This window comes from Sturnira hondurensis, unplaced genomic scaffold, assembly GCF_014824575.4.
Source record: "Sturnira hondurensis isolate 20B ecotype Veracruz unplaced genomic scaffold, ASM1482457v3 Scaffold0000362, whole genome shotgun sequence".
NCBI classification, from domain to species: Eukaryota; Metazoa; Chordata; class Mammalia; order Chiroptera; family Phyllostomidae; genus Sturnira; species Sturnira hondurensis.
The window spans coordinates 147,802-174,482 of record NW_028072993.1 but is presented as its reverse complement, the minus strand read 5'-3'; the positions used below and the strand labels follow the sequence as shown (position 1 = coordinate 174,482).

The 26,681-nt window shown below is 34.3% G+C and overlaps 1 protein-coding gene across 1 annotated transcript in view; it reads left to right on the top strand.

The window, feature by feature from the left end:
- The first annotated feature begins 480 nt into the window (after window positions 1-480).
- Window positions 481-26,681, top strand: part of ERGIC2 (ERGIC and golgi 2) — a 39,942-nt gene continuing 13,741 nt past the window's right edge. Inside the window, exons 1-6 of the mRNA XM_037032134.1 lie at window positions 481-590; window positions 10,423-10,562; window positions 12,058-12,166; window positions 14,093-14,139; window positions 15,292-15,362; window positions 23,714-23,754. Coding sequence (XP_036888029.1) covers window positions 10,457-10,562; window positions 12,058-12,166; window positions 14,093-14,139; window positions 15,292-15,362; window positions 23,714-23,754 — 374 coding nt within the window. The 5' untranslated portion in view covers window positions 481-590; window positions 10,423-10,456. The remainder of the gene's footprint in view (window positions 591-10,422; window positions 10,563-12,057; window positions 12,167-14,092; window positions 14,140-15,291; window positions 15,363-23,713; window positions 23,755-26,681) is intronic.

Sequence of the window (26,681 nt, the reverse complement as noted above, 5' to 3'; positions counted from 1 at the left end):
TATTTTAGTGCATAGTTCGTATTGACAATATAAGGGTGAGAAAGACAAATGCTCTTTCTTAAGGAGCATACTATGTAGAAGACAAAGGCATTGAACAAATAATTAGAAGCGTTGTCTATGTCCTGAAAAATAAGTTTAAATACCATCAGCGGGGGCAGGGGGTGGTATAAAGGCAAAGACCGAGAGTGTGGTGCAGAGTTACGAGGACCGATACACATCCTACGCCTAAGACTTTCATCCGTAACGAAGTACAGTAAAAGGAGTGGAGACACCTTAGCTCTGTGGTCTTAGTCGGAAAACAATCTATCCTTTCCAGGAGAAGCTGATTCCTTCCTGGCCAAGTGGTTACACCTAAAACAAGTTTCAAACGCAGATCTCCCTCGTGACGCCCCTTTCATCTTGACCACGCCTCTTGATTCACGATACACTTCCTCAGCCAAGGGGCTATCGCGAGAACTCTACATTGTCTCCCTTCTGAGAGTCTCAGTGGTTGTAGTTGCTTTTGTTCTCGCGATATTTCCGGGTGAACGGGAGCCCGGGCGACCCGGGCTTCTGTGAAACATGGCGGTCGGCTGGGACCGAAACACAAGGTAAGGCACTGAAACCCTGCCGGGTGCTCTTTTCTCGGTTATTCCAGGGCTGTTCCGGGCGCGAGTAGTTAAGGGGGCTGAGAACTGTCGTAGAATTGGCTCCGTGTCTTCATCGCTGTCATCAGGAGAGCGGGCCGGACCGGGTAGCCGCTCCACTTCCCCCCGGGGGCGTTACTGGCAGGACCCTGGGCAGCGCTACACCTAGGAGCTCCCGTCTCCTCTGCTCGGTTTCTCTGAACTGTATTCCAGCTTGAAGGAGTTTAGGTGTTTCCTCGGTAGCTACTGACCCTGACCCATTGCTTCTCGCAGTGCCCGGTACCCCGGAGGCTCCTCCCGTCCGCAGACGAGGAGAGTCCCGCGCTGTAAAGACCATACGGTTGTATACCGATCGTCCCGGTGTCTGGCTCCCCACCATCATTCAAACAAATGTCAAATTCTTGGGAGCAGGTTTCTCCCTCTTATTAAGAACGATCGAGGTCTTGGCCTTACCTGGAAAGAGAGTTTCGCACCTAGCTTGGAAAAACGGGAAAGGGGCAGGGCAGGGTGAGATGTTGTAGGAGAGACAGGTATGAGAGTCACTATTTAAACCTTCGAGGATTAAGAAACCCTTGGAAAGCTATGTGTCAGCTCGTGGTAGAGAATAGAGAATAGCCTTGGGTAAAGGCTATAGAGTTGAAAGAAAGATTGTTATTTGAGAAAACACGTTTAAGTAACTTGTATTTGGGATTTAGTGTCCTCGAGACAACGCAGAGTTACATAATGTCTGTTAAAATGTTGCAAGACTAGCTTTCAGAAGCTATTAAAACACATGAAAAAAAGTGTTCTTTTGGAGTGATACGTCGAACTCTAGTGTACAGGCATTATAAAGGAAGAAAGAAGTCAGGCTTGTACACAGAAGCATTCGGGACACAGTGGTTTACTTAATTTGCTTATTTATATATTTAAATGGATGCAATTGTTCCAGTTCCCAGAGGAAAAACATGAGAAAAAGAAATCCATGGGTTTGAGGGTAAGGTGGGATGGGGGAGGGGATGCGTTTCTTTCTTTTTGAGAATAAAGTTTACTACACACCTGAGTATTGCAATGGCTTGAGGGTACATATCATAAAAGTATATCAAGCTTGAAAGCTCTCTCAAAGGAAATTAGGCCTACTCTGGGACAACATCAACAAAAAAGAATTAGAAAAAAATTAGTTTCTTTGCGAGTTAGTGATTTAATTGGAAGAAATGGTGATTTTATTTTTTAATAGAAGTTACTTTCAGGTAGTCTCTTCCTGCCTCTAATCCTAGTTAACAGTTTTCAGGATTCTGATTCTGCCCCTTAAATGTCATGATGGGCATATTAACCTCTTTGTGCCTTAGTTTCCTTATCTGCAAAGTGGAAATAATAATGCCTAACTCATGTGGTGATTGGTGAGGATTAAATGAGTTAAAACATACAAAGCACTTAGAACAATGCCTGGCATAAAGTTAACATACATTATGTGTTAGCTCTTGTTATTTTTAAATATTTGTTTTCTAACTTCTAAGGGTACTCACAAAATGTTGGCTTGGTACTTAGTAAAAATACAGACTGAAGAAGACTTTTTAAAAAAAATTTCTTTCTGACCCCCAAATTAATGAAACACTCATTTTATATGGTTAGTTAATGTCGTTAAACTCCAATTCCATTTGCTTGCTTGCTTCAGCTGTTATCTTCTCTAAGGTAAAAATTTGTCCTTCCTGCTGCTAAATATAGTTTTATTCCAGTGTAGGTCAGCACTGTTACTCTAAGTGCATCGTTAACCCTTTCTCCTTGCTTTTGGGGACATTCATTCTATTGTAAATATTTCATGTTTCTCTGACCTTTTCCTTACCATTCCTTTTTTACTTCAATTTCATACACTTTCATTGAGTAGTTACTATAGTCAAGCCATTTTTTGTCCTTGGTTCACATTGCTACTGGACACTTACTGCTACTTGTGCGGTCATCACTCTGCAGTCCCTTCCCTTAACTTTTATTCTGTCGATTTATATCATCCTCAGTCTGTTCATAATATTAACTAATCTCATATGTTCTCCCATTTTCCTTAAAGACTTAACATAACTCAAATATCCTACAAATCTTTGCGTTTCTTTTGAGAATTAGAAACAGACATTTATTAAATGACTATTGTTTAAATCTTGAATAAAAACTGTGAGGTAGCCATTATATCCCTCTCTCTCCTTTTAATATAAGATGATAATAGAGGATTCTGAGAAGTTGAGGGTATTCCCAAATTTGCCACACAGCCCTCAAGTGCCTAAATATTACCCCAGTTTTTCTGATCACAAACTTAGCTTTATACTATCCTACTTGGCTTCCAAGTAAACCTTTTAATCACTTAGAAAGTTGTTAGATTTATTTGAATTATATGATGATAAATAATTTGGAAAACATAACATTTAACTAAGTTTTAAAGTAGAAAGAATCGGTACTTCTTTTGGATATCTAGACTGAAGCTAAGCTATCTTTAATAGAAATATTTTATGGTAATATAATATTAATGTTAAATTATGGATAAGTTATAGTTTTGCTTTTCATTTCTAAAGTTCAGTAGAAGAAGACTTTTTTTGCCTTCTTTCTCATTCTTTTTAAAGGCTTGTATTAGTTTACAGGGCTACCTTAACAAATTACTGTAAACTGGGTGCCTTAAAAAATAGAAATTTATTCTCTCACAGTTCTGGAGGCTTGCAGACTGGAGTCAGGTGTCAGCAGGGCCACCCTCCCCCCTGACAGCTCCAAAAAAGGATTATTCTTTGCCTTCTGTAGCATCTGGGCAATCTCTGGCGCTCCTTGTCTTGTGCATGCATCTAATCTCTGCCTCTGTCTTCACGTGACATTCTTCCTTGGGTCTGTGTGTTTTCACATGCTTTTTTTTTCTTTTTGCTTCTTCTTTATTGGCTCCTGTGTAGATGCACATGGATTTCTTAATGACACCAGTCATTTGATTTTGGGCCACTATAGTCCAGTATAATTTCATCTTAACTGATAATATCTTCAAAGACCCAAATATTTCTGAATAAGACCCATTCACAGGGTTAGGACTCCAGTATATCTCTTTTTTGAAATTCTCACCTGAGTGTGTGCTTATTGATTTTAAAGAGAGGAATAGAAGAGAGAGAGGGAGACAAACATCGATGTGAGAGTGAAACGTTGGTTGCCTCTCACATGCACCCCAACTGAGAACCCACAATCTAGGCATGTGCCCTGACCAGGAATCAAACCTGTGACCTTTCCGTTTACAGATGACACTCCCAAGCAACCGAGCCACGCTGGCCAGAGCTCAGTATATGTTTTTAAAATTATTTATTTATTTATTTTTAGTGAGAGGGAAAGGGAGGGAGAGAAACAGCGATGTGAGAGAAACACCAGTCTGTTGTATACACTCCAGCCAGGGACGAAGCTTTCAACCCAGCCACGTGCCCTGCCTAGAATCAAACTAGTGACCTTTTGGTTTGTGGGACGACACCCAAGCAACTGAACAACACTGGTCAGGGCTCAGTATAGCTTTTTGAGGAACACCGTTCAACTGATAACATGTCCACATCTATTAACCAATTAAATATTTCTCATTGCCAAATAAAATTTAAAAATAGAAGTTGGTTCATAAAATGTAGGTAGCTGGAGATAAACTGTGTTTCCATTTTTGTTTGGAGAGGTAAGAAAACCTAATTGAGCAGACAGACTAAAAAGTCATGAATTCTATATTTTAATTTTGGCAAAGCATCTGATAGTCTCATTGTTTTCATATCGATTCAAGGATAAAACACGGGCTGTATGACATTGCATTTGTTGAGGTTGATGGTGTGTGTCTCTGTTCCAGCATGAAAGGTTTCTTATTTCCTATGCAGTTTCTCAAAGCATTGTCCTAGTGGCAACGGTCTTTTCTTGGAGTTTTTGTTTGTTTGTTTGTTCGTTTTATGTTTTTATCATAAAACACTCAGTTTGGAAGAGAAATTGGAGAAAACATATGGTACTGGAGATTGTCAGAATAGGAAGAGCAGCACCAACCAGCGGGCAGAGGAATCTAGTGCAACAGCTACATTTCTCGATTTTGTGGAGCAGTACTAGATATGTATAGAAGAAGAAAAATGGAGGAGAGTGTGGACTTGAAGTCTGACATAGAACTGCGGTTTTTGACTTTACTAAAGGAGGACATCAAAAAACCAAAATAAATCTCTGTTATCTACTTTTATCATTTCATTAAAAAGAAAGACATTTTGACTTCTGCAGTTTTTTTAAATGGCTGACTAAACTGGATGGAAAGACAAGTAGAGTGGGCAGGGGAGCAATAGAACTGGATAACTCAGAGGAGTCTAGTAGACTGAGACCACAGGGAACATGAAGAGCAGGTTCTGTCCTAGTGAGCCCGTTACAGGGCTTGAAGGATAATTGGTTCTGCTTAGAGAGGAAAGTTAATGTCTTGGATTTTAGACTTGGAGCAGTTTTAAAAATAAAGAGGTGATAAAAACACATCTTGTGCGAGTGTGAGGCTTTGCATAGAAGAGGCAGGTCACTGGAGTACGTCTGTTCCATTTACATGGTAGAGGAATGCCATAGGATGAGTGTCATCAGGTCATGAGTTCCAAAAGATGGTGGTGAAATGGGGAAGAAGAGAATCAAATTAAGTGATCCAGATGCTGAAGTCATTAAGGGATTTTTACATTTTTACTTTCTTATTGAATTTATTGGGGTGATATTGGCTAATAAAATTATATTGGTTTCAGGTGTATAATTCTCTAATATATCTATCTGTAAATTATATTGTGCGTTCACCACCCCAGGTTAAGTCTCCTTTTATCACCATTTATCTCTCCTGGAAATTGTAAATATATCCAGGTGGAGAAAATGATAACAAGTGCTAAAGTGAGAATGTACACTGTGGTTTGGAACATGGACTCTGGAGCCAGGCTGCTTGAGATCAAATCCAGGTTCTATCACCTGTTAAGTGGCCTTGCAAAAATGACTGCACTTTTCTGTTCCTCAATATCCTTATCTATAAATGAGATAAAAATAGTATCTAATTGATAGAGTCACTTAGAGGATTACATGAATTAATATAAAGTGTTTCAAATAATACTTAGCACATAATGTAGTTCTGTGTAGTATATGTGTTTATTAAAAGATAGACTTGAAAAGAGAACAAGTGCTTGAGAAATCATGATAAAACATACTACTTTGTTTACCCTTTAAATCTCAGAAATAAAGTAAGATTTAAAGGGAATAACCACCAATTGTACATCATGTTTTCATTTTGAGAGCGGGTAGAAGGATTGTTTTTAGACAAACTTGTTATTGGATAACTTGTTCCTATCAGAACAGTGGCGTTGTAGAATACAGTGCAAGTATTGAAAATGCAATGAGTTTCTTGGATGTAGGTTAGTGCTGAACTAACAGGAATGGGACAGGAGTAGCAACAGAGTGACGGTAGTCCATTCTAGAATAGTAATCATGGAAAGTAGAGATGGAAGAGGCTAGAGACTGAGAAGCAGCCAAGTGGGACAGATCAACTAGCTAGATATTTTGTTTTTTACTGATTCCAGAGAAAGGGAAGAAGAGGGAGAAGGGAGCAGAGGAAGAGAGAAAGAGAAGCATGTACCCATTGCTCCACCCATCTTGCATCCAGTGGTTGCTTCTTGGGTATACCCTGACCAGAGATGGAACCTGCAACCTTGGTGTATCGGGATGATGCTCTAACCCACTGACCTACCCAGCCAGGGCATTAGCTAGGCTTCTAAGGGAGGAGTGCTGAATAGGCTATATGAATTTTTAGAGGCTTTGTAAAACTAACTTTTATATATCTTAATACTTATATATAATTTAAAGTAAGCATTTACAAAGCTTATAAAATATAGAAAATTTAGGAAGTAAAATTTAGTTTTACTCATCTGCCAACCACTGCTATGTGCCAACCACTGTTCTAGGTGCTCAGGATATACTATAGTGAACAAAACAAAACACTTACCTTTGTGGACCTCACACTTTTATATATTTATTTATCTAAGAATGATGGTTTGTTTTGATTGGAAAGCTGTGCAACCATGAGTGTTTCTGGGGAAATTTCCCACCTTCCTTTTTTTTTTCCTTCCACAAATGTTTATCACATACCTGCTGTACTAGGCACTGGAGATACAAAGATCAACTTAGATGTGATTCCTTAGAAAATAGACAGTTAAACAAGCAATTAGATACAGTATTCTGGGAGCACATACTATAGTATATTTGAGGGCATAGAAAAGGAATCTCCCCACCCCACCCGGCCAAGAGAGAGATATCTAGCCTGAGACTTACTGAGTAAGTAGGAGTAAGGCAAATGTAGGGGTGGGGGGAGCAGGAGAAAGGATGGTTCTGGCAGAGAGAACAACGTGTTGAGGCACTAGAAAGTGATTTAGTTTGGATAGCATTTAGACTTTGAGGGGTTAGGTTTAAAGAAAGGTAAGCAGGACCTGGTTTTTGAGGGCTTTGTAAACTTTGTTAGGATAGAGTCCAACCTCTTCAAATGTAATGGGAATGAACCTATTCAAAGATTTTAAAAGAAAATTTATATGATTAATGTATTAAAAAGATTAATGGTTATAGTATGGAGAGTGAATTGAAAAGTAAAGGTTGTTAGATTAAAGTGATAGATTGGCAGTTGGGACCAGGATTCTAGGTAAGGAACTTCTCAGTGAGCTTGGAAAAGATAAGACAGGTTTGAGAGAAATATAGGAAGAACTTTAAGAATGTAATCTTGTTTCTGGCTTGTGTTTTGGGGTACATGCTATCCTCATTGGCTAAGAGGAGCACAGGAGAAATAGGTTTGGTAGGGTGAAGTATTCGTTTTTGGACTTTAGTGTGAATTGTCTTTGGAATGCTCCCATGAAAATGTAATAGAGGCAGAAAGATAATACATGTCTGCGGAGAGCTTTGGACTGGGAATAAAGATTTGGGAGGAATCAACATGTAGATGGAAATTGAAGGGTGGGGAGATCATTTGGGGAAACTGGAGGTTGGGAGGAAGGCCTACTGAAGAATTGGGAGGAAAAAGAATCCACAAAGTAAGCCAAAGAAGATCTTTGAGGTAGAATGAAAATCAGGAGGCTACTATTGCTTATGCCAAGGTAAGAGACTGTTTTGAGAAGAAAAACAAGTGATGGACAGTGTATTTTCTGACAAGCAAAATTCAGCAAAGACTAAACATGTGCTTTGGATTTATTACCAAAGAAGTTGTTAATGACCCTCTTAGAGAAATTTAGTTAAGAGGTGAGCCTGTGCTGAGGAAGTAATCACAGTGGATGAAGGGGATAGCTCGTTGTTTTAAGTTTGTATATACTGATAGTTGTGGAGTTCAGAGATCAGTAGTTGGAGTTGGACTTGAACTGCATTGGAAAGTTTTGTTGTAAAGATAAGAAGATTGAATATATTTAATATTTAACTCCAGTAGGAAAGCATGAATAGGAATGGGAAGATTGAAGGAAGATCAATCTTGGTGCAGTTACTACTAAGCAGATACAGAAAATAAATTTGATTATTCTGTCAGTTGAACAATTTTAAGAAGCAGGATCGTGGTTTATGCGTAACACACACTGAGAAGCTAAATTTACAAATGAGAAAACCAGTTTTATAACTTTCCTGGAGCTTAGAAAATGTCATCTGTTTTGTCTACATGTTCTTTTTTCTTAGGAAAATTATATACATGAGAAGTAAAATTATAATCTCAAGTCCACTTCGTGAGCATGGAATCATCAAGGGAAGTTGAATGTTTTTAATGGCAAATAAAATCAATCTATAGATGCATCCAGCTTCATTGTAGGGCAGTAGCTCCTTCGTGGACTGCGTAGTAGTGTCCCTGATTAGGGCCTGCTTGAACAGTATTTGTAATTACAGCCAGTTTTTACTTCTCTCACTCTCCTTTTTCTCTATGAATGCTCTCTTATGGTCTATTCTTCTGTATTAACCCTACCCACGGATTTTACACAAATGTTTCTGCTTCTCCTTTTATTGGCATCTGCAATCCTTTGATTTATTCTGCAGTTAGTTTGAGTGTATTAATATTTTTAAATAAAGTTTGATATCTGGTAATGCTTTATAGTATCACTTATATTATTTCTATAAATGTCATAAAATTACATAAATATTTGAGGACAGCAAACTCACAGTTATTAACAACAACACCTAAAACAAAAGCAAACCAACAGGACAGCTAGATCAGCAATGGAACCGTAGAAATGAAGAATACATGGAGGGTTAGCAACAGGGGAGTGGGAGGAGGAGAAAGGTGGAGAAGATACAGAAAATAAGTAGCATAGACTGTAGGTAAAAAATAGATAGGGGGGAGGGCAAGAATAGTATGGGAAATATAGAATCTAAAGAACTTAAGACATGTGGTCATAAACTAAAGGGGGGGAATGGTGGGCGATGAGGTGTGCAGGATGAAGGGGAATGAAGGGGGGAATAGAACAACTGTAATGGTATAATCAATAGAATATATTTTTAAAAATTTAAAAAAAGAAAAAAACATAGAAAGCAGTCACAGGGATATATAAAATACAGCATAGGAAATATAGTCAATAATATTGTTAATAACTATGTATAGTATCAGATGGGTATTAAACTTACCAGGTGATCACTTTGTAAGGTATATAACCATCTCAGCACAATGTTGTACACATGAAACATATAATATTGTATACCAATTAACTGCAATTAAAAAAAATAAATAAATATTTGAGAATTCAGTTATTTTTATGGTCTTGTAATGTACTTTAAATGTAGTTGGCATACTAATCAAAAAGTAGCAGTCAATTTTAAAATATTTTTATTGTAAAAATAATTTGACAAGTCCAACATGTTGTAAAGAAGAAAATTAAAATCCTTCCATGATCTACTTTAAACATTTTTATGTATAGACCTTTAGTTTATTTTTTGAATATCTCTTCTGTCTTTCATAAAACTGAACCATACAGCTTACTGTTCTTTTCTTAAAATATTATGAGTATTTTCTTATTAAATTTTATCTTTTCTAAGATTTTTTAGTGTTTGCATAGAATCAGAGCTTTAAATTAATCATAATTTGTGTATTGGATACCATGGATTTATTTCTGTCTTCAATATAGTTAAATATAACAATATGAGAAATGTCTGTAAGATTCAATATCTGTGCATAACCCAGATTATTGCCTTAAGATACATTTCTAAAAAAGGAATTTAGTGAAAAGAGGAATGGTGAATAGTTATATTTTCATTATCACTATATGAGCATGTCTATTAGTGGGGATGTATTATGTATAAATTATTTATTTTTAAAGATTGTATTTATTTATTTATTTTTAGAGAGAGGGGAAGGGAGGGAAAAAGAAGGGGAGAGAGGCATTGCTGTGTGGTTGCCTCTCACATGCCCTCCACTGGGGACTTTACCCACAACCCAGGCATGTGCCCTGACTGAGAATCGAACTGGCAACCCTTTGGCAACCCTTTGGTTTGCAGACCAGCACTCGATCCACTGAGCCACACCATCGAAGGCTATATATATATATATATATATATATATATATATATATGGAGAAAAATATTTATTTTGATTTGCATATTTAAATATGAATGTGGCCTTTTTTCTTCTACTTAATGTGTTTGTGTCTGTAAGTTGCCTTTCATTAGTATTTTTTGACATGGTGAGAGGGAGAAAGGAGAGGTGTGAATGAGTGTTAAGCTTTCTTTCTCAAGGAAGAATGAGAATATTAAATTCTTCCAAGGACATTTGCCAGCTATCTAAACATAAAATAAACCTTTATATCTTCTTAGAGGATACATTTGTTCATTGTTTATTCCTTAGCATGACTATATGAAAGAAGAAGGTTTTTCTGAAGATGAGGCGACTGAATCGGAAAAAAACCTTAAGTTTGGTGAAAGAGTTGGATGCCTTTCCAAAGGTTCCTGAGAGCTATGTAGAGACTTCAGCCAGTGGGGGTACAGGTGAGAGTATCAATTCAAATTAAAACACCTTCACTAAATGCAACTTCTGAGTGGTTCAATCAATAACATACAGAAATATAGCCATGAGGAAAAATGCATCAATGTAGTAACTTTTTAACTGCTCTGACCTCATGTAATGCTGTTTTGCTCTAATTTGAGTGTGTGTCTGTGTGTATTCTTTTCGGCATCTAACTCTGTAGTCTGCATTTAGCAGTGTTTATTGAAACTTTAATCCAGTTTTACTGTTTTGGCTCTGGCGAGTTATATATGATTATGTGAACAAGATTGTTATGTATGAATATAATTTAACTTGGAATAAGTTATTTAATGATGTTAAACTGCCTCAGTGCTATTTTGGTTAAGAACAAATCAATTTAGACATTATAATAAAAGTCCTTACATTTCACCTTACTGGAGAGAGGCAACATGGGGTATAGTTAGTAATGTGGAACCAGACTGTCTCGATTTCAATCCTACCTTTTCTCCTCCCTAACTACGTGACCTTGAGGAAATGAACCTGTCTCTGCTTTAGTTTCTTCTATGAAATGGGGACAATGTCAGTATTTACGTAATAGAGTTGCTGTAATGTTAAATAAGTTAATATTTATAAAATGCTTAGAACAGAACCTGGTACAGATAGAAGTCTGTGTTAAGTAAAATAAACAATTAATGGAATAGATAAGCAAAATATGCAACTATAACACTATTTCCTGTTATTTCTTTTTCTGAGAAGAACTGATAAAATAGTGTTTCACATAAGATTGACATTTCATTTGGTAAATGTGTACTAAGGTTCTTACTATTTCTAATCTCTTGTGATTAATTTTTGTTATAATCTCTTGTGATTAATTTATGTTAAAATTAGCTCAAGCTCTTTTTTCACAATCCATTTTAAGTGTGTTTGTCAAGTATATGGTAGTTTTTTCCTTTTTGTCATGTCTTTGAGCTGCTTTTATAAATGAAATGATATGTTTAGGAGATTCCAAAGTAGATGAGAGTTTTATTAGAGATTTGGAGGTGTATGTTGTCTGAATTTCTGGCACACAGATTATTGTGGCTTCTTGAGATTTAAAAAATTAGGCTAATTTTTAGAATTGGGCTGTAGGCATAGATACATTTTTAGTTTGAGGGGACCATTTTCAAATTTGTGCTGTGAAATGTATGCCTCCTTTGATTATTTACTATGTCTGTGACACTGCTATATGTAAGAAAGCATAAGTTTTGTGTCTTGAAATACTGAAGAAATAAAATGCTTTCTCCATAGTACAGATGTATGTGTTTATTTGTGTGTTCATTGATCATTAAATCTTATTTTCTGAGCTGTTTAACGGGAAAAAATCTATCATGGACATTTTAAGAAAAACTTTTTATAATATTAATTCTCATGGCAGCCATGAAGGCATTATTTGATATATTTAATCTCACTAAAAGTAGTTTTCTAGTATTTACTTATAAAAGAAGTTTTAATTGTTTTTCTTTTTGTTTGATTTCTCAGTTTCTCTAATAGCATTTACTACTATGGCATTATTAACCATAATGGAATTCTCAGTATATCAAGATACATGGATGAAATATGAATATGAAGTAGACAAAGATTTTTCTAGGTAACTGTTTTCTTTTTGAAATACCTTTAGACTTAAATTATTTTAAAGATAGTATGCCATTTTAAAAAATAACAAATTGTTTTAAAGCTAATATGCCTTTTTAACAAATATCTATTTATCTAAATAAATATTTTTCTTACTTGGCTTACTTTAGTTCTGAAGAAGTAATTCTCATAAATTGTCATTTTTGCATGCATCGAGTGAAACAGTTTAGAATCATTTGAACACTGGTTAAATTCTAAAAGGGAGGTTCTCTGATACAAATGCACTGTGTAAAATGGTTAGGAGAACGTGTTTTTTTGAAGATACTGAACTGGTAGGAATGATATAATGTTCTAAAACTGTTTACTTTTTAGATTTTGAAATAGCTTACTCATCTGCATAAGCTAGAAAATAAACTGTTTACAGATACATTGTATATGCTTATAACAATTTTTATAAATTACATCCAAACTTAATTTTAATGTAAATAACATCACTTAAAAGTTTGAAAATACAGTGCCTTAATAAGGAGGCAAGTGTACTTTATTTTATTTGTATTATTGGGATATTTTAATTGATTGAAAATAATTGGTTTGTGATATTAAGATTGTACTAGATGGGAGGGACATTTACTTCTCAATTTTAATCATAGCTGTGCCATTTACTAGCTATGTGACTTTTTAGGGAAGTTACCAATCCGTATCTGCATGTGTTTCAGTTTCTTTTTCTATTAAATGGGGGTAATAATTATAGTACCTTCCTCATGACACAAGTGAGAAGTCAGTCAACATTTATTAATTGCTGTTACCTTGGGTAAGTCAACACAGCTGACTTATTTTGGGCCTCAGTTTCTTTGTCTATAAAATGAAGAGTGTTATTCTTGATAAGATGGGTTTTTAAATGCTGTGTTATTTTGGTTATTTTATTTGTTTTTAGCACCAATGAAACACTTTTTTCTTTCCCAAATGTAGTCTTACATATGTAAAAGACGAGTCTTACAAATAAGCCTAGTGGGGATACCCAGAAAGCCTGTCTGCTTGTTCTCTTCTGGTTCCTACAGCATCTCCTGAGCCTAAACCCCAGGGTTATTTGGAGCCCAGTTCGAACTCTAGACAAGTTTAAGACTCTATGAAGTCTTAAACATCTGTTGAAAATTATTTTCAACAGAAGCTCTAAAAATGTATTTTGAAACCTAATGCAAATTCTTAGAGTGAAAGAAGTTTTGATAGGCAGCACAGGACGAGACTGATCTTGATTATACTCAGTCTGTTATTTATGTTGCTTAATTCTAATATTTGAGAATCAATTTAATTTGAATTCATTATTTATTTAATAAAGCATTTTAAAAAGGCCATGCAAAACTTTAAGCATCAGAGTTTTTTCCCAGCAGTTTGGCTGCATTTATTGAGTCACCCAGACCTAGTTTCCAGTTATGCCAATTCAGTGATTATGTGATCTTAAGCCAGGTATTTATACTGCCCTGAACACCATTGTTTTATCTACGAAACTGTGAAGCCCCCACTTTATAGGTCCATGATAAAAAATAAAGAAGATAATTAGAATGTTTGATGTATAGTATGTATTTGACAGAGGAGAAAAGCTTGCAATTCCTAACTCTTGATTTTGAAGGTTTTAAAGGACTATTTTAAATAAGATTTATGTAAACAAAGGTTAAGACTTATTTTTCTGAGTTTCTTGGAGTTATTTAATTTAATAAAATTAAATTGCATGATACAGTATTAAAAACCTGTGAAATCAGAAAGCCTTTTGGAATGATTGCAGAATAGAATTTTAGTTTCAAAGTGCTTTCGTTTTTGCCGTAAGAAATGCTTTTCAAGTTCTAATTGACATATTCTTGAAATTTAAGTTTTTCAGAGAGTTGACTTAAATCCTCATGTTTTTTTATTACTTGGTGAGTACTAAAGTTTCCTTTTTGCCTTTTAGCAAATTGAGAATCAACATAGATATTACTGTTGCCATGAAGTGTCAGTGTAAGTATACCTTTAACTTGTTGAATTCATATATAGCTATGGTTCAAACAGTTGCTAGGAAAAAGTAAAACCACTGGTTGTTTTAACTGTTTTTCCTTTACCGTATCTTCAAATGCTGTTGCAGTGTTATTTAATAATGTAAGTTCCCCCCATTTATATTTCTTAAATTTTTTCTTTAGAAAGAGAAGAGACTCAACTTTCACATTAGTATAATTAAAATAAAAGAAACTGAAGGAAATTTTTGTGAATAAAAGTTTTAGTGTAGGTATATGTCCTTCTTTCTTGTTTAGATTACCAGTTTTTACACCCCTGTTTCTCAAGAATATCCTGTTTCACTCTTCCAATTTATCACCCTTTACTCTTTCATATTAAAATATATACCCAAGTGTTTGAAGTTAATGGTGATCTCTTTTCTGTTTTGATTGTACTGGTTGAAGTGAAAAAATGTTAATATTATCTTCTAGGCAATGTTTGAATCGGTGGTACTCTCAAAAATGATATTTTTACATAAAAGTTATCTCTAAATTACCACTTGAAAAGTAGAGACCAATAATTTAGTAGTTCAGACAAAGTGTGAAATAGTGTTATCCAATTTAGGAAGTTAATTTCTGGGAATTTTATTACAGGAGCCTTAAATCTCTACCTTTTCCATTTATTTTTTCCTTATGTTAGTGATTTTAAGAGAAATACTTTGTATTGAAATTATGAGCCGGTGTTAATACTGAATACATCATATCTTACCTTATTTTAGATGTTTGAATACCATTAGAATTCTAGCCTTTTGAAATAAACATTTTCTATTGATATTTTAAAAATAAGTAGCTTTGCCTTAAGATTTCTTTTAATCTCTAAAAATAATTTTTATAATTAATGTTTTGTGTAACAGCCATTTAGTACTCGTGATTAGATTCTTACCAATTTTTTTGCAAAGCTCTTCAGTAAACTTTATACTGTTCATGGTGATGTTCTGAATTGTCTTTTTACTGAGCAAGAAGTAAAAAAAAATATTAGTTTTTGGAATAATTCAACCAAATGTATATAATGCTACTGTTTTAACTTAAATAAGCATACAGGAAAGTGAGTTTGTTAGTTTATATCAGATATAGTTGGGCTCTTAACATAGAATGTAAAACTTCTAATTTTTTTATGCAGATGTTGGAGCAGATGTATTGGATTTAGCAGAAACAATGGTTGCATCTGCAAATGGTCTAGTTTATGAACCAGTAAGTTTGATTCATGTATTTTTAAGAATAATATGCTTTGAGAAATTGTTCCCTTGAAAACAGTTTTTATATTTTCTTTGGTTTTGTCTCAGCCAGTTTTTAAAATATATTTTCTTAATTCCAAAGTAATCCATATTCTTTGTAAAAATTTAGAAGGGGGAGTTGTATGTAATACCAAAACTTGAGATAATCATTGTTAGCATGGTTAGCATTTTGAATAAGCCTTTCATGTCTGTTTTATAACCTTATTCTTATTTTACATTTTTTGTTAATGTTTTCGAATAGTTTTCTAAATGTTTTCCTTTTCTCTTTTTTTCAGAATTGCTATAGAGTAGTGTAGGGATGAACTATTCTTTTCCTCTAATGATTTGGAAATTCTGTGTCTGATTTGTATTTCTCTTAACATAATCAAGAACGGAGCACTTTCTAAGAAGAGAAATTTCATGTGCATTATTTCTTTCTTTTTCGCACCTCCATTTCCCAAAGCTAGTGAGATACTGACATTCTCATATTGTTTTTATGGAACAAATTGTATATAATGTAATTGACTTCAGAAATCACCACGAGTCTTGACTGGTGTGGCTCGGTTGATGGGCTGTCCTCCCACTGAGCAAAGGTTCACTGGTTGGATTCTGGTGGGGCATGTGCCTAGGTTGCTGGTTAGTGGGGCATGAGCAAGAGGCAACCTATCGATGTTTCTTTCTCCCATCAATGTTTCTCCCTTTTTCTTTCTGTCTCCCTTCCGCTCTTTCTAAAAATAGGTAAATAAAATCTTTAAAAAAGAAAAAGAGCCCTGGCTGGTGTAGCTCAGTGGATTGAGCGCAGGCCTGCGAACCACACGATCTCGGTTTGATTCCCAGTCAGGGCACATGTCTGGGTGCAGGCCAGTTCCCAGCAGAGGACTCATGAGAGGCAACCATACATTGATATTTCTCTCCTTCTCTCCTTCCCTTCCCCTCTAAAGATAAATAAATAAATGAATCTTAAAAAAACAAAACAAAAAAAAGAAATCACCATTACATCACTCGGGCAGGTATCACATTACAAAGGCTGATAAGAAGTCATGACCAGAGACAGCCTTAAAGAAGCAGTTTTGCCTTGAGTTGCTGACTGCTCTGTTGGCGTTATGGTACTTATGTTTACCATGCATTCCTGAGTTCTTTGTTTACCATTGATCCCATGAATGCTTTTTTAAGCAAAATTGCAGAGTGAAGACTAAAAGTGATAGAGGAGAATTACAAGTAACTGAATATGAGGAGCAAAAAAAGGAACCCTTAGGTCTGTTTTGATTACAAAATTATTTTTAGCTTACAACAACAAATATATTTATTTCTTTTGGTACACTCTTTTTAAATAGAAATTTCTAAAGAAAAATTTTAGTAACTTTCTTATTGTCATTCTTCTTTATTCCCCCTTAAAAATTGATATCATAGTAATTTTATATGAGGTTAAGTATCTTACAAATTTAGGCACCATGTTGCTGTATATTGCACTTGTCTGAAAATTTAGATCTGAAAGATTATTGTTAGATACTTCAAGATTTGCATTCATTTTATATTATTATAATTATGATTATTCAGTTTTACCTCTATGTGTTGTTATTCTTACTTTCTGACATTCTTAGTTTCTTGATTTTTGTTTATTACTTTGTTGGAGGAACTTTTGGGGACTTTATTTATCAATAGGAATGTGTGATTTATGTCTATGGACTCTAGGATGACTGCCTGTGCCATTCTGCTATTCATACATGTAAGCTTGGTTGAGGATAAAATTCATTCTTGCTTTTTGATGTTTTGCACTAAAAATTTTATAGAAATTCCTTGTCTTCTGGCACAATTATTTTCCTTCATATGTAATATATTTACTTTATCTACTTGAATGCTTTTTTTCTTTTACTGTTGAAATGCAAATATTTATCCCGTATATCCAAGTGTGGATTCCATTTAGGGATTTTCATCCTTGGTGATCTTAATTTTTAAGTGTTTTTTTTTTTGCTTATTTGTTTGTTTGTTTTAATGATGTTCAAAGAGTGCTTTTACCTCTGCTTTTTAAAATTGTCATATGATACTGAATTTTGTGGAGTTGTTCTGAATATCTTTATTACTCCTTACATTAGATACATATTTTGAACTTTGCCTCTGAGTTCTGAAGATTATTTTGATCCAGAGGACCAACCTTCTTTTCAGTCTGTCCTTCCTTCCTTCCTTCCTTCCTTCATTTTTAGAGAGAGGGGAAGGAAGGGAAAAGGAGAAAGAGAGAAACATGTGCAAGAGAAACATATCGATTAGTTGCCTCTCACATGCCTGTAGCTGGGGACCTGGCCAGCAATGGAGGCACGTGTCCTGACTGGGAACTGAATCTGGGAACTGAATCTGGGAACTGAACTGAACTGGGAACTGAACTGGGAACCTTGCTTTTTTAAAAAAAGTTTGTTTTTATTTTTGTTCAAGCATATCTCCATTTTGCCTCCATTGCTCTCCGTTGCCCCACCCACCCCCACAGCCCACATGTTCCTTGACAACCCTTTCCATTCTTTCCCATTATCCTCTTGCCCCTTCCCCTCTTGTTAGTATCTTTGTTCTTTATTTCAGTGTTTCTGGTTATATTTTGTTTGCTTGTTTGTTTTGTTGATTAGGTTGCACTTATAGGTGAGATCATGTGGTATTTGTCTTTCACAGCCTGGCTTATTTCACTTAGCATAATGCTCTCCAGTTCCATCCATGCTTTCAAAAAGAGTAGGGACTCCTTTCTTTCTGCTGCATAGTATTCCATTGTGCAAATATACCATAGTTTTTTTATCAACTCATTTACTGATGGGCACTTAAGTTGCTTCCAGTACGTGGCTTTTGTAAATTGTGCTGCTATGAACATTGGGGTGCGTAGGTTCTTTTGAATTGGATCCTTAGGATATACTCCCAGCAGTGGAATTGCTGGGTCAAAAGGCAATTGCATTTTTAGTTTTCTGAGGAAATTTCATATTGTTTTCCACAGTGGCTGTACCAGTCTGCATTCCCACAAACAGTATAGTAGGGTTCCCTTTTCTCCACAACCTCTCCAGTACTTGTTTGTTGATTTCTTTATGTTGGCCATTCTGACTGTGTGAAGTGGAATCTCATTGTGGTTTTTATTTGCATCTCTCTGATGGCTAGTGATGCTGAGCATCCTTTCATGTATTTTTGGGCCCTCTGTATGTCCTCCTCGGAGAAGTGTCTTTTCAGGTCCTTTGCCCAGTTTTTAATTTGATTATTTATCTTCTTGGAGCAGAATTGTGTGAGTTCTTTATATATTTTAGAGAGCAAACTCCTGCCAGGAGTATCATTAGCAAACATTTTCCTGTGCGGTTGGTTCCCTTTTTATTTTTCTGGTGTTTTTTATTTTAGCCATGCAGAAGCTTTTTATTTAGATGAAGTTCCATTTATTTATTCTTTCCTTTATGTCCCTTGCTCTAGGGGACATATTGGTGAAAATATTGTTGCATGGAATATCTGAGATATTCCTGCCTGTGTTCTCCTCTAGACTTTTATGGTGTTGCGACTTATATTTAAGCCTTTTATCCATCTTGATTTTATTTTTGTGTATGGTGTAAATTAGTAGTTGAGTTTCATTTTTTTTTTGCATGTAGCTGTCCAGATATCTCAGTACCATTTGTTGAAGAGGCTATTTTTACTTCATTTTGTGCTTCTGCCCCCTTTGTTTAATGTTAATTGACCAAAGATTAATGGGTTTATTTCTGGGCTCTTTGTTCTGTTCCATTGGTCTGTGTGTCTATTTTTATGCCAGTACCAGGCTATTTTGATTACAGTGGCATTGTAATACAGTTTGATATCAGGTATTGTGATCCCTCCTACTTTGTTGTTCTTTCTCAAAATTGCTGTGGCTACTTGGGGTCATTTATGGTTCCATATAAGTGTTTGAAATGTTTTTCTGTATCTGCGAAATATGTCATTGGTATTTTAATAGGGATTGCGTTGAACCTGTAAATTGCTTTGGGTAGTGTGGACTTTGATGATGTTAATTCTTCTAATCCATAAACACAGTATTTTCTTCTATTTATTTTTGTCTTCCTTAATTTCTTCAGTGTTGTGTAGTTTTCTTAGTATAGGTCTTTTACCTCCCTGGTTAGGTTTATTCCTAGGTATTTTATATTTCTTGTTGTTATATCAAATGGGATTATTTTCCTGACTTCTGTTTCTGATATTTTGTTGTCGTAGTACAAAAATGCCTTCAATTTCTGATTGTTGAGTTTGTATCCTGCTGTTTTGCCAGACTCACTTATTAGGAGGAGTAGATTTGTGGTGGAGTCTAGAGAGTTTTCTGTGTACACTATGATGTCATCTGGAAACTGACAGTTTGACTTCCTGCTTTCCAATTTAAATGCCTTGTATTTCTTTTTTCTTCTCTGATTGCTGTGGCTAGGACTTCTAATACTATGTTGAATAGTATTAGACATAGTATTAGTAAGAGCAGACATCTTTGTCTTGTTCCTGATCTTAGTGGGAAAGCTTTTAGTTTTGCCCATTGAGTATGATGTTAGCTCTAGGTTTTTCAAATATGGCCTTTCTTGTGTTGAAGTATGCTCCCTCTACTCCCACTTTGCTGAGTTGAGTATTTTTATCACAAACAGATGCTGTACATTATTAAATGCTTTTTCCATATCTATTGCTATGATCATGTGATTTTTGTCTTTCCTTTTGTTTACGTGATGTATTACGTTTATTGGTTTGCAGATTGTACCATCCTTGCATCCCAGGGATGAATCCCACTTGATCATGGTGTATGATATTTTAGATGTATTGTTGGATGTTGTTTGCCAGTATTCTGTTGAGGATTTTATCATCTATGTTCATCAGCAATATTGGCCTGTAGTTTTCTTTCTTTGTTGTGTTTTTTTATGGTTTTGGGATTAGGATGATGCTGGTCTCATAAAGAGAGTTGGAGAGTCCTCCCTCTTCTTGAATTTTTTGCAGTAGTCTGAGGAGTATAGGGGTTAGCTCTTCCTTAAATGTTTTGTAAAATTCTTCTGTGAAACTGTCTAGTCCAGGGTTTTTGTGTGCTGGGAGCTTTTAATTACAGCCTAAATTTCACTAGCTGTTACCAGTCTGTTCAGGCTTTCTGCTTCTTGATTCTCTTTTGGAAGATTATATTCTTCTAGAAATTTGTTCATTTCACCCAGGTTTTCAAATTTCTTGGCATATAGTTGCAGGCCAATGCTGAGTCCACTGAGTCACACTGGACAGAGCTATGTTTTAAAATTCAGTGATTATATTTTCCATCTTTGCTATACTGTGGATCATGGCATTTTTTTCTGTCTTCATGGTGCCAGTATGTTTGAGAAACAATTAGAAAAGCTAACATTTTTCTTCTTATGTTTAGAAGTGATATCGGAGAGGAAAATTAACTCTGGTACTTCATATTGACCACTTCTTTCAAATTAATAACTCTTAATATTAATTGATATTAAGTAATTGATTGAGAGTAATTACTCTCAATTGATTGAGAGCAGTTGATATTGAGTAATTGATTTACTTGTTCATCTTTAGAATAGGGAAGTAAGTGGCCTATTAAGTAATTGAGAGTTGAAATAGAGTGTTGTCAGATCTTATACTTGCTCCTTTTTTTCATACCTAGATGAAAGGAGGTTGTATATACTGTGTTTCTGTGTTAGATTAGATCCTCAGGTGGTTTTAAAAGGAAAAGAGGAAGTTGCAGATGTGTCTGGGACGGCAGAGTGGTTCAGGGCATCCCAAATTTCTTTTTCTGTGTTTGCATTAACAGGCTAAATTTAGCAAGAGTAACTTCTTTCAACTGGTGTAACTGTCCTCATTAGCAGCCAGCAATGACAGCATTTTTGCTTAGTTTAAAATACTCTCCAGACCACATATAAGCTAGGAGATAGCACCACTGTGGAATGCCTTCCCCATGTGGCCTTTGACACTGGATTAAACTATAAGTGTTCTGTGGATGAAGACTGCCTATTTCTGAAGTGTCTTTTTATCTTTTATAACTGTTTTTTCCTTTGCTCCTTTGACTTGGAGATTTTATTTGCTGCCTAGATGTACTTTTTCTCTTCCATAAAATAAATTTTTCATTGGGCTCTTTTCTCAATTTAGTTTCCCTTGTATTCTGTCTTGTATAAGTTCTTGAAAATTTCTAGCATATGGATGCTAATTTAGAATGATTTAAAATGATGACATAGATTGTGTCCTAATTTTTATATTTCTATGAGACTTAATCATATTGAAATTATCCTCTAAAATTTATTTATGCTGTTTCTGTAGCATTTTCTTTATATTCGGAGTGTCTGTCATTCCCAGTCTCTTTTCTTCCCATTTACTAAGTCCTTGATTTTGTTTATAGATTTTTTCCTGGATCGCTTGTCTATCTAGATTTTAGCTCCTGAGAAGTATTGACTATTTTTTCTTTATAGTTCACAAAATGTATAGCATAGTGTCTTGTAGGTATTCAGCATGAATGAATTGTTAGAATCATGCAGTGATAGTTTCATTGATTCCATTGTAAACAGTTTCTGCCATCTCTTCCATTCATTGTGGCATAGGAAAGTTTTATTTAAATTTAACTGTCATATAATTTTAGGTCATGCCTTAGCCAGAAAGTTAGGAACTTAAAAATATTTAATTGTATATTCTTTATCAGTAATTTTAAAAATGTTTAACAATGTTTCTGGTAAGTAGTCATTTCCTTGTCCTTATATGTATGAAAATTTTTAAAATAAATACTATATTTAGTATAAAATGTTAAGTATCTTTAGTATAATAAATATCATTAATACAGAATTGCTTAAGAGATCATTTTACTTCCAAATTTTCACTCATTGTTTTAATATACATTCTGGATTTTAAAAATTGAACCCTAATAACTTTACTAGCCCCAAAGCATGATCATCAGTATACCATGATAGTCACTATTTTGTTATTTGTATTATGTTATATTACTTTTTTTATTTAAAGAAAATAATTATTTTTGAAAATATGGGAAGGTGAGGAATCTGGCAGAGCTGGGTTTACAGACTGACCCTTACTATCTGATTTTGAAGAAAAAATTTCAACCTTTGAGTGCCTTCCTTATACGCAAAAGGAAAAGAATGACAACAAACTCATAACCTCGTGTGGTTATGAAGGTTAAGTGAGATAAAGAATTAAGTAGTACAGTGCCTAGCACAGAGCAGCTACTCAATAGTTTCTTTAACCCCTTGTGCTATGCATTGTACTAAGCACTTCAGGGAAGTCAAAGGAAGAATCACATAGTCCCTACTGCCACTTACTTTATTCACAAGATGACCAGGGAGCAATTACATGGGGTGTGTTTTATAGATATTAGCATTATCCCTGTGTGCTGTGGTGTGAAAAGGGTTGGGAAGCATGTTGCAGACAAGTTTAGCAGGAGGAGTAATCAGAGTCATTTCACTGTAATCAGAAAGATTGGACAACTTAACCTGGAGTACATGGTTTATAGACTTTAGATAGACATAAGGGTCAAAATTACAGGAGAAATTTCCTATAATTTCCTGTAAATTGGTATAATTAAATTACCAAAGGCACAGAAATAGAACTGTTTAATAGAGTGAGAGATTGTCCCACTTTAATTTAAAACCAAGAATTTGTAAAGAGAGACTAGTAGGTTAATGCCTAATTATGGAAGGATAATTAAATAAGTTAAAAAGTAGGATTGATATGCCTCATTATAAATTGCTTTTATGAAAGTCGAAAGAATACTTTTTGTTGTAAAATTAAGTTGTGAATATCACCACAAACCATGAGAAACTTTATTTTCACCAAATTATATAAGTATACAAGTCTGATTTTGAATTGAAGATAGTGCCCAGATAAAATTTCTGGAATTATTCTTTATTGTTAATACAATTAAGAATTATGGTGTTATCATTTAGCTCATTATAAAAATTTGCTGATTTTATCAGGGTATTATCCGAGCAAGAATATGTACTTTGAAAGCTTAAATATTATACTTAAGCTGTATGTCTTTTTCTTTTCCTTTTTAAATACCTAAGTTTCATGCTAGCATCATTTAAATTATTTTAAGTCCTAAAATACCATTTTGTACATATGATAGATTACCAACTTGTATCCATTTTCATAAATGTAGATAACTAACAGGAAAATATTTGTGATAAAATTTCTTTTACTATTTTTGAATACAAGTAAAATATATTTAAGTTTATGTAGGTTGACTTATAGAGGATGAAATAAATATGAATACTTGTTTTTAAGAACACTATAAACTTGTTTCTTACTCAAAGAAAAATTTTTAAAATTATTATTATAAAAGCCAAGAGAATTTGACAATGTTGGTGATTATGTTTTCCTTTATTTCAGGTAATATTTGATCTTTCACCACAGCAAAAAGAGTGGCAGAGGTAATAAGTAAACAAAGTATTGTGATCCACAGAAATTGGATCCCATTTTGTCTATTCATACATTAGTATATTTTTCTCGGCATTTCTCTGGATGAAATATTAGCAGAATATAGTATATAATAACAATCTTTACACTTTCATAAAATTTATCAGTTCTTAAAGTCATGTTTATCTTATTTCTAGTGCACTTTGGATAATGAATACACTTAGTTTTTATTTAAAATTTTATTTACTATTTAGAAATCTAAAAAAGCAGTATATAATCATTGTTTAACATTCGGTTTGAATAGAAAGGCTATAAAGTAAAAGTAAAAGCCTCCTAATTGTTTCATAAACCTAGTACTGTCTAGTGATAATAACTAGAGTTAAATTTCTGTTCATACAATTTTTTTGCTATATAATATAATATAGTATATAATAACAAAAAATAATTTATGTGATTTTTTCCTAATACAAATGGGATCATTGCATATGTTTGTTCTATAATTAGCTCTTTTTTTAATCTAATGATCCTTTGTATAACTTCCTGTTTACGTACCTACAGTAGTCATTTTATTGATAAACTTCAGTTTATCCAATTGGGTGATTACTACGGGTAGATGCTTGCAAGAGTCTAATATTGAAAACAGTTCTCAGTGGCCCTGGCTGGTTTGACTCAGTTGGTTGAAGTATGGTCCTGTAAACCAAAAGGTTGCAAGTTCAGTTCCTGGTCAGGGCACATGCCTAGGTTGGGGGTTTGCTCCCAGTTAGGGTGTGTACGAAGGACAGGCAATTAGTGTTTCTCATATCGATGTTTCTCCTTCTCTCTCCTCTTTTCCCACTCCTCTAAAAATCAGTGAATGTCTTTGAGAATTAAAAAGAAAACAATGCTTATTGAAAGTTCTTAAACCTAATTAATTCCTTAGGTACTTGTGTGCATGTGTGTGTAGTTTCTAGATTATCACAAGGAAAAAAATTTAAGTATGTGTGGTGATTGCTGTTAACTGACTGTGGTAATCGTTTGCAATAAATATATATCAAATTATATGTTGTACACCTTAAACTTATACAAATGTTATATGTTAATTATATCTCAAAACTGGAGTGGAATTTTGATAATGCCAAATATCATACCAAAGTAGTTTTGTTTATACTCCAAAACTATGAGATTACTTGTTTCTGTACAACCTTACCAACAGTGGGTATACCAAGACTTTTGTACTTTTGCCAATTTGATGGGTGAAAAATGGCACTGTGCTTATTTTAATTTAAGTAGTCATTTCTTTAGGAATCGATTTAAGACCTTTATGGATTTTTCTCTATTTGTACTTCCTTTCTTTGTGAAATTGCTTATTCATGCCATATACCCATTTTGCTTGGTGTTTTTTTTAAACAACTCTAAAGAATTTTTTGTATGCTAAAAAATGAGTCCTTGTTTATAAGTGGTTCCTTTACTACTTCTACCAGAGATTGTGGGTTTTTGTGGGGGTTTTTTTTTTGGTTTCCAGGCTATGTCTTATAATTAGAAAGTCTTTTACCTAAATTAAGATTATTACAAAAACATATTTTTTACCCATCTTTAAAAAATTTGTTCTCATCACTAAGTATATTTCAAAGGCCTTTCTCTCTTAATTTTCAAGTAGTCCACTTGGGGAGATTTTAAAATTAAAGTTCAAATTGAATGTAGTTGAACTGAGTATTAGGTGTTTCTGGGATTCTAGTGGTCTTGGTATAAAGCCATCTATAGATGAAATATGTTACTAAATCTAGAAATAATAAAGTGAGAATCACTTTTCATTTGGAATTTTATTCATTGTTCAAGATTAGTAATAAATGGAAGCAGGGATTGAGTTTTTACTAATAAAACATTAGCCATTTTCTATCATAGTAGAGTTTCCTATGTACATTTATACATGGAATATGAGTTGGATATTTGTTGGTATGTTTGAAGTGAAAGTCACACACACACATCTATATATCATTTGGTGTTACCATCTCTTCTCACTGCCCAACACTAAAAGTTGAACTTTGGAAATATAAGACACAAAATTATGAAGCTTTCAATTGCTGCCAGCATTATATTCAAAGATTTTAGTCTTTAGATGTATAAATCTGAAGATAGGATCTGGCTTTTTGAAGCTTCCTACAAAATGGTGTCTGCTTCTAAACAAATATTCTTGAATGGACTAGAGCTATCCGAGGCCTAGCATTCTGAATAATGTACTTACCAGTGTTCTTTACTTTTAGAATTTGCTGAAAGAGATCTAAGTTTACTCTCAGTTGATCTGCTTTCTTAAAATACTTAGCATCCTAATTACTCTCCCTCTTGTAGAAGTAAATTTCAGTCCCTGGACATAACCTATCTGATTTCTGCTTTTTATTTGTAGATTTAAGATTTATTTTGAACTAAAAATGACTTGTTATTTTAATTTGTCCTGCTTTACCAGTGTTTTTAATTATGCACTTATGCAATTATGCACTTATAGTGCATAAGTATTTTATCTCTCACTTGTACTTCTGGAAAATGTTTATTTTATCATTATGATGGGAAATGAAGTATTAGCAGATTTACATTTACTTCCTTTTTAAGTGCCTATGTTTGTTTATAACTTTTCTAAAGTTTTATTTAAAAACCTTATTTTTTAGAGTAGTTTTTGGTTCACAGCAAAATTGAGTGAAAAGTACACACGTTTGCACAGGCTTCACCATTACGCACATCTGACACTGGAATGGTACATTTCATGCAGTCTTTGAACCTACATTAACACGTTATTGCTCGAAGTCCATACATAGTTTACATTAGGCTGTGAGTTTTGACAGATGTATAATGACATGTATCCAGTACCTGTTAAATAGTCCCACTGCCCTAAAAGTGCTGTGTGTTTTGTCTATTCATTCCTCTTCCTTTATGTATAATTTTTATAATTGCTGAGCTTGAACTTTAATAC